Source organism: Pavona decussata, unplaced genomic scaffold (genome assembly GCF_977016875.1).
Source record: "Pavona decussata unplaced genomic scaffold, jaPavDecu1.1 SCAFFOLD_98, whole genome shotgun sequence".
NCBI classification, from domain to species: domain Eukaryota; kingdom Metazoa; phylum Cnidaria; class Anthozoa; order Scleractinia; family Agariciidae; genus Pavona; species Pavona decussata.
In genome coordinates this window covers 3,665,421-3,679,402 of record NW_028145514.1, presented here as the reverse complement: position 1 = coordinate 3,679,402, position 13,982 = coordinate 3,665,421, and the positions used below count along the sequence as shown (strand labels likewise).

Genomic DNA, 13,982 nt, shown 5'->3' with positions numbered 1-13,982 from the left:
TGTTAGTGACAAGTTTCTTTGACGAACAGGTGTTGAAATCTCAGTAAATGTTACAGCTTTACTGAAAACAACAGTGACCGATCACAAAGTACAAAACGTTTTCCTCTAAATAAATCATAAACATAATTTTCCTACCTCCTTTCGGCTGTGGTAAGTAGTACCAACGTGAATATGCGCCACCAAGTTCCCTCCAGACTTGAAGTCCTGCACATGGCCGACAGTGGCTAACAGATCGTATACAACCTCATTTTCTGAGCACTTAACTTTCTGACCCTACACATTAAAAAGAAACACAAAACAAAAATAATAAGCAGGTAATTTGCATGACTAGAGCCCCATTCACACCAACAAAATACATACATGCTTGATTAAACCAGGTTTAACACAATGAAAATTGGCAACAATTGCACAGCTTCAATGTAAATAAGTGTTAACTTTTTGAATTCTGTGCTTAATAAGGTTCTATTATTATTATTATTATTATTATTATTGTTGTTGTTGTTGTTGTTGTTGTTGTTGTTGTTGTTGTTATTATTATTATTATTATTATTATTACAAAAGCTGAACCATTGGCTTTGACATAGGATTCAAGTAAATTTTAACTTATGCTTTCATTTGCGCTAAATCTGCAGTCGACAAAAATCGGAAAGCAGCTTTTATGAAGGAAACAATTTTAAACTGTGTTTAACTAAACTGCTTGGTGGGAATGGGGCATATGATAGATAGGATAGCTAGGCTTGTTGCTGACTTCAATAGATATTTTACTCGCTTAACTTCTCACAACAATACTCTCCAAGTTAATCAAAAGTACACCCAATCACATTACCTCATCAATTTTGGTAATATGAAGCATTCCATTCGAGTCAAAAGATATCTTTATTGCTAGCGGAATCCAACCTCTGACTTCTTCCTCTTCGAGAATATCGGCTCGACTGGTGAACAAGAAACTTGACATTAATTACGGAAAGCAATAGTTTTATGCTCCAGATGGAGCCAGTGTTTACAGGTCATTACAGAACTCTGAAACGCGAGCCAGCTTCTCCAGATCAGGCTGTTCGGTTGGAACTGGAATCGGGACGCAAGTTTTTCATAGTTGTTATGTTTTTAATCTTGCGTTTCCTTTTACCATTTATTGTAGTTTTTGTAAAGTGAAAAGCAATAATAATAATAAAGAAAAACAAATTCTACATTAACATGTTCGAGGAACTGGTAGAAGGTTGAGCAGGTAGCCATTTTTCTAGCATGGACTGGGAGCAGATATGGGGACCACGTTGTTAAAAATCAAGCTTAAGATCGGAGAGGATCTCAAGATTAAGGTGGCTTACTACAGTTTTAATGGATTATAAGGGCAGAACTTTTAACTCTTTTGAAAAAGGTTCCAAGCTGTTTTTCCCTTCACTATTTACTGTTTGCTTAAGTCTTTTACGATTCTATGTGAAATTTGAACAATTAAACATCAACAAATAGCCAAAATGAGCGACCGAGTACCCAATGAGAGACTGGGCACTAGTAGGTTAAGTCACCTTTTTTCTCAAATTCTACCCGTATGACCCAACCTCAAAATTTCAGCAACAGTAAATTAGAGCTCTTCTACCGGATGTTTATCAAACTTTTTTGCCATATTTTTTTCGCCCTAGGCTTGATTACATGTTTGAACGGAGTTTTGAAACTATCGCTACATACACCAAAGAGATTTGACGCCTTTCAAGTGCTGAAGTGGTTTTTGTTACTTCTTGAGGTTACTTGCGTCATTTTTGCACGCGCAACAAATACTGACGTGTGGCAGGCTATCATAGCGCGCGCTACTAAGTCTCGGAAAAACTGTAGTAAGCCACCTTAAGCTCGCGTTCTCAAGATTATACGCCAAAGCTCTTATCCCTAGACCAGGCCCCTAAAATTACATTAGTCGACCTTTCTTTAACTCAATCGGTCTTATGTTTTCCTTAACTGAACGCTTTAAGTAACCGAAAGTCAATTGTCCGTCACTTCTAAGCCATTTTCGATACATAACACGTACCCGTCTTCTGTGCTAACTCTATCGTGCCTAAACTTGCAGTCTGATCGTGTACAAGCATCGCCATATCTGCAAGCCCTTGTTGATGACTGAACTGTTAGTTTCTCCTCTGATTTGGGCGGCGGATCTAGTAACTACAAAAAGCATTTCCGTTAGTGTACTCGTATGGTCATTGGAGTAAAAACTTTACAGCTAAATGAGTCTCGTGCAAACTCTTCTGCCTCTCACTCAGGCGCGTTCTTAAAGTTTTCGGAGCCAGCGAAGGCTTGGGGACGAAATTACGAAGCACGCCTTCCCATGATCCTTAACCCCGAAACCATCCCATGGTTCCTTGCGCACGCAAGTAATATTTCTTTTCTTTCTTCTGCGATTTTTAAGGAACCTGGGCACAAGACCGGAGACTGTTCTTAAAAATCTAGTGGAACTATCGATACTAAGAATTAGTGCCCTTAGGATTGTAGTTGTCTCGCTTTCCAACAACTTTTTCCATTCAAATCCTTTAAAATTTTCAAAACTTCAAACTACCATGAAATTCCATTCTCATACGTCAGTGGCCTTAAATTTCGCCACTCTGCTAATTTTGTCACTCTCTTTCAATTTTTAGGTATTCTTAAAGTTATAGCACGTAAGGTTAAAAACTTAACTGTCAATTCGGTTACGTGACCCCAGCAGCAAAAGGCAAAACGGTAGTGTGTATTTCAGTTGTATAATAATTAAACAAAGAGGATTTCTAGGCATTGCAAACCAGCTACCATTCATACAAATTAGTTGACCCATATCCTTCTCTTAAGGCTTGTTGTAAGCGAAGTTATCATATGTCCAAATCACTTTTAGTTTACTATCTCGAGTGTTTCTACTAAACTGCTTTTCCAATGTCTTTCAGTTTTAAAACACAATATTTTGATTGCACAAGTAGTCTAGCCTAAACTTTCAAAGTTCGCCAAGATCAACATGTACATTCAGTTACGGAAACCTGTTGTTGTATTTTCCAAAAGTCCACTTCCTTCGCATGTTCCATGCCACAATTAAATGCTAAGATATCCGGTAGCTTCTTTACTTTGCGAGTTTGAACCTGTTGGAGAAAATGTAAAAAAGTTCGGCTTTAACAAAATAACTGAATTGGTTAACTCTTTCCTGCTTACTTCTTCCCCAACCAATACAATCTGGGGAAAGAAAACTATAAAGCTTACAAGAAAAATTGAAATCTATGAACTCGGAAAGAGAAACACGACGCCGGTAGCAAGAACAATGAAGGCGTGTACGGCGTCAGTCACTTCCCTTAGTTCATTCACGCAACAGGGTTCAAAATCGTCGATCGATACCCATATCCTACCTCTGAAATGAGGAAGCCATGTCTATTCATCATGGTGCGTGTCAAAATCACCACTATTGTCCTCTCATAGACATTTTCGGACAACGCGAGATAGGAACGACGTATGGCGTCGCAAAAAATGTTTGCGAGCAGCTAGAAAAGGATAGAATGTGTGTAATGTGTAAAACTATGCACGTTTAATTTTAGGGAATGAGACAATTATAAGCAGTTCAAGTTTATCCGCCCAAATTTATCTCCAAGTGAACACATACAACGATTCAGTAGAGTGACTAAGGCTTCGGTTCTCTTGCGTCCTGGAGGATTGGCCAAACATTACACCAGCAAGATGACGCAAGATTCCGTTTCTCACGAGCTTCAGCACTACCACGCTCAAACATTTAATTGAGCTCTCACGTCCAGACAAACTGAATGCCGGCTGATTTCATAAAAAGTTGTCAAGAATATTCACAAACGCAGGAGCATTTCCTGTCATGATACTTACAGTGGGCTGGTATCTGGAACATTGTTCGCACCAAGCTTGCATACTCTGCTCTCGACACATACTTGTCAATAGCACGGACTCAAAGCTGACTGGAACTTGTTGTGGTTTTTCTACAAACATGGCCAAATAAAATTACTAAGTAACTTTGAAATGCCCAGCCACTTAGCACAGAGACCCACTGTTTGCCATCTAGCGGATGACGAAAATAACGCAAAAACAAACAAACAAATAAACAAACAAAGAAACAACAACAACAACAGAGCTTGAAGTAAATACCATGCGAGCGTCAGCCCATTACTAGGAGCCTCTATCTGTATTAATTCCTTAAGTCAACCCTCTCTCGAGTAGATTTATTTTTAGAACTGTTTCACCGCGAAAAAATATGGGGTACAGCAATTTAATTACTTTGATTGGGTGTTTGAACTGTGCGCGTTCCAAAGGTTCTCTGAAACCCGATCTAAAAATAAATCTACTGGGAGAGGGATGACTACAAGACTTAGCATATATCAGAGATAGACGCTACCGGTCATGGGCTCTCTATGCGAGTAAACAGTACACCAGGGCGACGCCAGCCTAAGGACTAGCAAACTAGTAAGCATAAGGAAAGGAAATGCGTCTTTTTCATCTTTCTGCTTCCGTGCTGGCGTTGTTCATGTAAACAGCAGTAACGTAAGCGTGGGCGCTTACATTAAGCAAGTAATGCTTTTCCATGCACACACGCAGACGTTCTTAGGGCTCGTCACGTATTCTGGCCTCCCTCACAAAAATAAATTACCCGCAGCGTGGCCTCACCTTCGGATACTTCAGGGTATTCTAAATTGAAGAGCAACGTGGTGGACTCTCGTTTGGTTTCTTTGCCGCAGCGACAGCGACTGAGCAGTTCAACATCCGAGCCAAACAGACGCTGGATTATGGAAGACTGGCTTGTTTTCGTGGTCCTATAGTTACAACGAAAATCAAATACGCATAAATAATTTCAATATACTCTTTTGCACGGCTTAAAGGGAAAGGATGAAAGCTTGGTTGCCGGGTTCTCTGCTAGCAAAATCTCAAAAATGATCGAGGCTCACACGAAGACTTCTATGGTTATACCGAAACTTACCGGAAGATTTCCGAAGACCGCCGAAGGTGACCATTTACTCTACGGAGAAAACCGATATTCCAGGAGACTACGAGATGCTTACTTGCAATACTACATACTACATCCAGATGCAACAGATGTAAGGAAAGAAACTCGTTAAGGGATTGAAACGAACCCTCTCACGGGTTTCTGGTAAAATGAAAACAAATGATGGATCAGAGAATTAACTCTGCAGTGTATGTTAAAGTGCTAAGGTGAGCCCAAGAATTTCCTACTGAGCGTATACGTAATCGTGGGTGTTTGCTCACTCCCGTTTGTCCTCGTAGCTCAGTCGGTAGAGCACGGACAATCAAATCCGGAGTTCGTGGGTTAGATTCCGGCCGAGGACAAATACTTTTTTTCCTTGCCTCGTGAGATCTCCTATTTCCTTACTAGGGCTAACGCTCCGCGGGAAATTCATGGGTTCACTTTAGCACTTTAACATACACTGCAGAGTTAATTCTCTGATCCATCATTTCTAGTAATATGTACTCACGGATTTTGTGGGTCACCATTCGCTACTTCTGTAGTTGAAGGAGGTTCAAGCGTATCCTGTAGAGAGGCAAAAAGAAGTACACAGGTTCTCAGAAAACTCGTTCTAGCTTCTCCGCTGTCCTTTTTGAGCATTTGTAATACTATTTTGCAAATTCAATGCTCCGTCCGTAATCTGCTGTTTTACGGGATGGAATGATTAGCCTCTTGCCCAACTTCACTAGCGGGAGGAAAAGGGGCCATACCTTGTCCCGCTCTCTCCCTGGACTAATCCGCCAAGATTGAACCTATCATGACTACAGTCCCATCCAGGATCGATCTTTGGGTAATAAGGCCACGCAAGCCTCACTACCAAGATAAGGTGATGGCCCAAGGGTGGGGTCCTATTTCCAAAACCAGGGAAAAAGGATGTCAGTCAGCCAAGTAAGTCAATACTCTTTATCAATACTCTTTTGTCACGTCTAAAAGTAGTCTAAAAGTATACGTGGTATCCGAGTAACAACTCGGACAGGCACGAATTCAGATTGGTCTGCACACTCAAGCTTGCTTCTGTTCTTACGAAACCGGCCTGAAAGTCAAACTCAAACTCGCGTTTCGAAACCGCCCCATGTTTATATTTGACGCAATATTTCTCAAACTCATTAATAATTCATCACGCCAAAACAAAGCAAATCACTACCGTGAAGGAGGTTTAGAAATGTGATCTTAATTATCATAACATTTTGTGAACTTTTACTTCGAATTTCTCAAAGAATTATCAATAGTTTGAGTTGCTATGTCAAACACTCGAAAGAGTGTTTCCTCCTATTTCCAAACACCTCGAAGTTGGTTAAAAAAAAAATCGGCTGCGCCTCTTTTTTTTTTTAAATGTTCTCGCTGTTTGGAAATCGGATGGAACACTCTTCCTCGTGTTTGATATGTAAAGTCAAATATAAACGTGTGGCGAACGTAATATCATCCAGTTTGTTGGAGGCTTACTGAGTGAGGGAGAGGAGGAACAACAGTACCTGGTGCATCTGCTGAAGGACAAATCTAAACCAGCTTTGAATCAAACGAGGAAAGTTCGCGTTTCCAAATGACTCGTCAACATCATTCAACACCAAACCCAGCGCTGCCGCCTGTGGAATGGTGCGAAAGGCTCGTAGAAAGTTGTTAGCCTGAGAACAGCAAACAAAATGAATTAACGGCAGTCAACCAGTTGGGGAGCTTTTCTGAAGTCAGCCATGCATGTTGTGGGGGATAAAGTAAGTAATTTATTTAATGCCAATAATACGGGGAGTGCTTGCGCAATCTCTGGCCCGAGCCAGAGGCTCATGATTAAATGCTTGACAATAAACCAGAATTGGAATTTGGAAATGTGAGTTTTTAAGGTGAGCGGAAAAAGCGGAGTACCCGAAGTACCCACATATGACGCCGACGCCGAGTCTGGGAATCGAACCCGGGCCACATCGGGTGGGAGGCGAGTGCTCTCAGCACTGCACCATCCCTGCTCCCTGTAGCTCCCTGGTCCATGTAGCGAAGGAACTCTATGCAACTGATATTGAACAAATTCCAGTCCCTTTATTATTTATGTGAAAAATCGTTTACCGAGTTCTTTGCAGTGCGACACGATAGAAGCATGTTTTTTTCGGTCTATTGCGCTCTTCGGACTTTGCAAATTTATGTAAGCTTAACATTAGAAATTTATTCCAAAGGGCGCCTTCTGGTCAACAGTTTCCTGGAATTAGCATTGCACCAACTTCTACTACTCGAAAAATGCCTCAGTTAGTTTGCAGTTCAATGTTGTGTAGCCTGCACCGCAGACGGAATCAACCGCCGGTAAATACCGGAGGATGATTTCGTCTGTGGTAAGGCTAGATGTTACGTGTGGATTTTTGACGTGATTTCTAAAGGATTTGATCAAAAAGAAAAGGGGAAGCATTTGTACAATTTTAGTACGATGAGAAATAATAGTATGTATTGAGAAGTTCTAAAATAACTGGCAATCGATCACGATGAATGTCTTACTAAATAGGAATGGCTCCTAAAACACTCACTTTCATTCGTAAAGCGTTCAGTAAACGGAGGTAAGTAGATGTACTCACCTGACAAGTTTGTCCAGATGACATGTCCAACATATGAAACAAGAAACCGAGTTCACAAGCCAGGCAGAATTCACGGTGACACAAATGATTCTGAAAACCGACTCTCAAGGGTTCCACAAAGTAGAACAACTAAAGGAAAAAAGATACACAATGTATGAAAGACAAAGTTGGGAGAACGAACAAACAAAGCATACTGCGTAATTTTAATAGGGACCTTAAGATTGAGGTTTTCCTCGTTTCCCGCAAACCGAAAACCTCTAAAAGACACGTGAATCTGATCCTGCCGTCCCGTTTGACGTTTGAGGTTCACGGATCGATGACAAGGACACTGTCTAGTGGTAAGTCTTAGTGCTAGTGCTAGTCTTAAAACTATATAAAGCTACGTTTAAACGTCAAATTTACTTTCCTTAAAGAGTTTAATATCTCGATGAATGAGAGGTTTGTTTGATTCAGTTGCGACATTACAAGAATTGCCAACCACATTAGGGCGTGCATCGATACTATCCTCCATGCAGCCACCATCTTGTTTTCCTGCGAGTATCCCATGATAGATTGGTAAAAAGTAACCCTCAATCTTAGGCCCGGATTATGTACGTATACGCACCTGAAGCATAGCGTTACAATAGGCATTAGGAATGTGAGTTTCCAAGCCAGCAAATGAGGTCCTGTTGTAATGCTTGAAATCAAAGTCTTCAACACCTGAAGTTCAAGTTACACACTGGTATGGATTAAAAGGTAACGTGGAATCGGCCCAAGTTTAGCATCCTTTTACATTCTTTTATGTCTATCGCTCGCTAAACAATTCGCTTCGCGTTTCCTAGGGGATAAATAATTTAAAAACTTCATCACTGTTGATTGACCCTCGCGTAAACAAGCCTATGTAGAACACGTCCCTGAAATAGCATGAAAATATTTAAATACAGTAATAGTGTGAATCGTTGTCTGTCTACAAAAGCCCCCGTCGTTGTGCACACGGAACAAGACACAAGTAATAGCGACGCGTGCCTGCTTCACCCCCTCAGAACACACCCATGAACATCCTCGGTGACCCAGGGGCAGAAAGTTGGGTCAGGTGGAGGTCAAAACGGCTAAGGTTACAAGAACGAACGTTCGTTCTTGTAAACTTCCCCGTTTTGACTTTCTCCTAACCCAACTTTCTGCCCCTGGGTCACCGAGGATAACCCAAATGTTACACACAACAAGCAAGACAATCGTTTCCGCCTAATCGCCCCTAAAGTCTTGTAAGTTCGTGCGTACCGACCGTTGCAGTCAAGAAAATAAACTTCACACGTATCTAACCAAGTTTCGAGTATCTGATCTCCACTCGTCTGTAGTGCTTTGGTATGATACTCCCAGGATCATCATCTGGAAACAAATACACACACGAAATGAGCAAATATTGAATTAAAATATTAAGACCTGTCCAATTTATTAGGTCTGGCCAGCGAGCCTATCAAAAGGATTTTACTGGTCTTGATGCTAAGGCGAAAAGATGAGCTCTACTTTCCCACGAGAGTACAAAAGCAAAAATGAATTTAACCTTTCGCTGTGAAAATGAGTTTCGAAATCTTCGCACACGATACATTTTCGAGTTTGTGAAACGAAAGCAGTGCTGACGTTCATACACTCATAATGGATTAGAAACGAGAGTAGATACTACAATTTTTTGATAAAGCGCCACACGAGCACTTCCCCCCCCCCCCCGCCCCCCACATAAGTATCATGAATTCTGAATAAACTCCTTGAGTCATCATTCCATAAAAAGTAGTCAAAGTAATCGAGTAAAAAACAAATGAAGGAATTAACTCAAGATATTTCGTCAAGCACAATAAATTTAATAACATTATAAACCTGCTTCGTTGAGGTTAGAAAACGAAAAGTGCATTGTACTGCATTACACTGCGTTGCACTGTATCACATTGCATGGTATCGTATTGTATCGTATCGTAACGTATTTACAATAAAGAAATACGAAAAAATGGTTGTGTTTTAGGTCAAAACAATTAGCCTTGTCAGTACCTCGGTTCATCGGCGAATCTGGAACAGTATTTTCTTCCTCTGGAGAAATCATTGTTGAATCCTTTATAAACGGGTATGTTACCTAATTTGTTGTAAAGTAGCAAACTGTTACAAATCGTTAATAAAGGTAGCCCCTAAATAACAAGGTATGTGGAAATTCAACCTTGAAGTGAAGAAAGAAAGTCATATATTTATAATCTTCCTCCCAGAATTTCTGCCAGAGATCACCACAGGACAGAGCAAATTTTCTATACCTTATTTTACAATCAGTGAAAATGAATCTCCGATTATTTTGAAGTGTACCACTTTACCAAGGATAGCACATGACCACGCGCGTTGCATGGATGTTTTCCTGGATGATTTGCACGATCGAAAAGGGACAATGATATCGTTAAGGGAGTGGCTATTACCTAACCGTAACCCACTTGAAATTACTGGAAATGGGAAGCAATCTAAAAGATCTTGAGACAAATTTTCAATTGAATGGGTTACGTAAAGGGGATGTGATCTCTTCCTGTCATGATCTCTTGGCTTTTTCCAGCGTGTGCCGGCAATGCAGGATTGCCGTAAATGGAAGTATGTTGATGCGTAAGATTTGCGGGTAAAACGAATCACACAAATTTTGCCAACATGAAGACAGCTTATGCTCCCACTGCAGAAAAGTCTGATATTTCATTCAAGCCTTTTTGGTTCCAGATGATAATTTGCCAACCGTTTTGGGAACCAAATTAACCATAGGAACACCTTAAGGCTTTACTTTAAAACTATCGTCGTGTGTGTGAAGTTCTTTGTCAAATATCTCGGTCCCCTATATGAACACAGGCTCTCTAAAATCAACAAAGGGAGCTCACGTAAGTCCATGTCTGGAACGCACCCTGTAACCTTGCTGTTTTTAAAATTTGCTGGCTACATGATCGCAACTTACAGAAAAAAAGACTACGCCAAGATTTGGATATCTTCCGAAAACTGACTGAATAAGACGACCTCAATATTTCAAGTTTGTCTCATCTCTGGCGTTTCCCACCATAGTAATCACTAATACGTTTCCCACGAACTCAACAATCTTCATTGTATTAACAAAAAGTGCAAAGCAGAACACTATTTGAGCACATTAAAATACCTGATTTCGTTTTCTGGTGCCTGGGTTTGGTGCATAACCAATGAAATGTCTAACAACCATCGTGCGGAGAATTTCCGGCTCAATTGCTGGAGTAGGTCTGTTGTAAGGAATGCAAACGATTTGGTGGTTAGGTAAAGTATTCTTAAAGCGACTTCGAGTAAATCCAAATTTCCAGTACCTGTCTCCAAACACCATATTTTCCGCTGGCCAGTCAGAAAGAAGCGACCCACTATCAAAAAAAACCAATATTTTTTTTGTTAAATGACTCAAAACTAAACCAATAGTAAAATTTTTAATAATTGTTTTAAACAACAAAGACCATAATTACAAATGAATGTTGTGCCGCTAGCAGTAATGACACAAATGATGGATCAGCGAATTACAAAAAAACTCTGCAGCGTATGTTAAAGTGCTAAAGTGAACCCATGAATGTCCCACTGAGCGTTAGCCCTAGTGACGAAATGGGAGATCGTACGAGGCAAGGTAAAAAATCTCCGCCGGACCAAGGCGGGAATCGGACTCACGACCTCCAGATTTGATCGTCCGTTGCTTTATCGACTGAGCCACGAGAACAAACGGGAGTTAATTCTTTGATCCGTCATTATTACAGTCTGCTTTGAGGGTGTAAGTTGAAGTATATGTATAACAAGATATCATAAATTAAGGCTTTATCATTGAAAATGGCAGCATCGTAAACGTCGGCATAAGAAGAACAAACATACATCCTTTATGTCGGTTTCAGAAACGATACAGAAGCACACTTACAAGGAAATAAAATTTTTCATCCTTGTCTTCAAACTAAAGCAGTTGCACTTCACTTGTGCTTGGGTCACAATATGTGAAAATGAGGTGTCTTAGTAAAGCCTTGTTTTCACATTAGGACCGCTACGCGGATTGTTATAAGCGATGCGATCGTTCAACAAGAGTTGGAGCCACCGCGACAACTGACAGTTACTATTTGATTGCCACGATTGATGCTCGATGAGTTAAGTAAGATGAGTCTTTTCAGGATTGCGTAGACTGAGACTATTTCGTATGGCTGCTGCGATCACTAAGATTGACACGAATGAAAACAACCGTTCCTAGCTATCCCATTCGCCGCGATTGCAGTTACGATCATAAAGCTGAACGCGCGTGCTACTGTATGTTTCCATAGATCGCTACGTTCACCAAGACCGATGTAAAGCAGGCTTGAGCTCAGTGTCTGTCATTTACTTACTTGCACATAGGGAGAGGAAATGACGATAAAGGAACAGAATAATCATCTATGGCCAGCGGAGGAAGATGGGGGATCTGTAAAATTGGAAGAATGAGATGGAACAGATTTGTTATTTAAACTTGTGTACAATAGTACATTAGTACATTTTATATGACAAGCTATCATAGTCATAGTCAAAGACACACAAAAGGACCTGGTGACGTCACATCTTTCAAGAGCAGAAAGTGAAGCAGGGATGGGGTAATCAGCACGAGCTCTGGTCCCATCAGTATACTACGATCCCCCCCCCCCCCCCAGTTTCTCCTCCCTCAAAAGCCAACATTTTGAAATTCAAATTCAATCAGGGTAAAAAGGACGAGATACGTAATGATGTGTTTTTCCTCTCAATCATAAATTTAGCTTTGACAAGCGTATACATTCTGTTATACAGCAGCAAAGTTCTTCTTGTTATTGCTTTCATTGATTTGTTTTAATTTGTTGTTGTTGTTGTTGTTGTTGTTTTTCCTGGAGCGGTTCTTAAGAGTCAAATCCCAGTTCAACCACTTACTGGATGGGCAAACTCTGTTGGTCTTGAATACAAATTGTAAGTTATTTCTTTTTCTTGGGTGTCTCCCCAAAGGTGAGTATTTCCTGGAAATAAAGAATGGTACAAAGTTTGACTGGCACATAACATGGCACACGACACTGACTGAAGTATCAGAACTCTTGATCTTCATATAGCACACTCAATTAAAAACTCGCGTTGGCAACCCGGGAGATGATAAACACGTGTCTTCTCACGACAAACCTCTGCATTGCTTTTAAATCCCAGTGCGTATAATGAAAATTCTTTGCATAATCTTCTCTATGGCACATGTTTGACAAAAGTTCATCAGTCTAAATGCAAAAATCGTTCTGACTTAAAGCCATGACAAAACTCCCCAACTTGCTACAATGACAAAGACTTGTTCGTTTTCTCGCCAAGAGTTTGCTTAGAACGTCTGCCAACCACGTCCAGCATTTGACAACAGCAGTATGTTACGTGAAGTTTGCTCTGCAAAAGCACCTTAATTTTACAATGCGCTTCAGCAACAGCTAACATTAATCTTCTTTCAATTGACTGATAGCAACACCATTCTAAATATTACAACCACCAAATCTCTTGTGTACAGGCACTGTTCAAAGAGAATGTAAACGTGTGTAAATTCTTTTAAATTCGGAGTTTTCGCTTCTATCGCAGAAGCTTCATCAGCGAAATGAAGTGTAAAAACACGGCTTTTCATCTCAGGTGAGACAAAAGCCGTGGTTTTACACTTCATTTCGCTGATGAAGCTTTCGCGATATAAGCAGCGAAAACTCTGAATTTTGTTTCTCCGACGAAAAGGATTTACACGCACTTATTTACATTCCGGAGGAAAGAATGAATTTTGCCGCTAAAGAGGTAAAGTTAGCATTTTCAGACTCCCTGGGACAAACAAGACTCTCCGTAATAAAGGCACATCGATATATCATGCAGGTAGCCATAACATAAGGTTCAAATGTTATTAGTAAAATATAATACGAATTTCGCACCTCCTGCATCACCAAACACGATGGACTGACATGTCGCAGAAATGTCAAAAGTTGTACACAAGGTACCGTGAGTGTTCACTTGGTACACCACCATGGATGACTGTGTGACCAGGCCTCCTGGCTCATGAAGCTGGAACTGACCATTCTAAGAAAACATTTGAAAGGTAAATGCCTTTTGGTGCACTAAGCCCACTGGTATGGGGTGCGGCGTAGCCAGATAAGGGGTATTTGACTCTCCTAAAAACGTTCTGACATAGTTGATAGTAAGATGAATTTTCCAGTCAATGACAACTGACCGACAACTGACAACGTTCTGCCTGTTTGTTAAAATATGATTCAGGAAAGAAAGTGTGGCTTATCAACAAGCTTGGGACAGACAGGAGTACTACAGTAATTAACGTATTTTCAGAGACTTTCAACCAATGTACATGTAGTCGCTCTTCTATCTTATGGCTCCCAACAAGATTCATGACTGTCAGATACAGACCAAAAGGAAAATTACAACACGATAATAAAATGTCTTTCATCATTAATGCCTAAGGAACCAGT

General features: G+C 40.5%; 1 protein-coding gene and 1 long non-coding RNA gene across 2 annotated transcripts in view; both read right to left on the bottom strand.

Moving 5' to 3' along the window:
• LOC146472730 (uncharacterized) overlaps positions 1–13,982 on the bottom strand; it is a 96,228-nt gene that overhangs the window by 13,927 nt on the left and 68,319 nt on the right. The window lies entirely within an intron of this gene.
• Positions 1–13,982, bottom strand: part of LOC146472734 (PAN2-PAN3 deadenylation complex catalytic subunit PAN2-like) — a 34,579-nt gene that overhangs the window by 13,606 nt on the left and 6,991 nt on the right. Inside the window, exons 8-24 of the mRNA XM_085119451.1 lie at positions 13,434–13,578; positions 12,430–12,512; positions 11,883–11,956; positions 10,842–10,892; positions 10,664–10,760; positions 9,544–9,625; positions 8,824–8,889; positions 8,129–8,223; positions 7,525–7,653; positions 6,448–6,597; positions 5,445–5,500; positions 4,621–4,766; positions 3,829–3,938; positions 2,988–3,086; positions 2,018–2,148; positions 827–932; positions 136–273 (exon numbers count right to left, since the gene is read on the bottom strand). Coding sequence (XP_084975577.1) covers positions 136–273; positions 827–932; positions 2,018–2,148; positions 2,988–3,086; positions 3,829–3,938; positions 4,621–4,766; positions 5,445–5,500; positions 6,448–6,597; positions 7,525–7,653; positions 8,129–8,223; positions 8,824–8,889; positions 9,544–9,625; positions 10,664–10,760; positions 10,842–10,892; positions 11,883–11,956; positions 12,430–12,512; positions 13,434–13,578 — 1,758 coding nt within the window. The remainder of the gene's footprint in view (positions 1–135; positions 274–826; positions 933–2,017; positions 2,149–2,987; positions 3,087–3,828; positions 3,939–4,620; positions 4,767–5,444; positions 5,501–6,447; positions 6,598–7,524; positions 7,654–8,128; positions 8,224–8,823; positions 8,890–9,543; positions 9,626–10,663; positions 10,761–10,841; positions 10,893–11,882; positions 11,957–12,429; positions 12,513–13,433; positions 13,579–13,982) is intronic.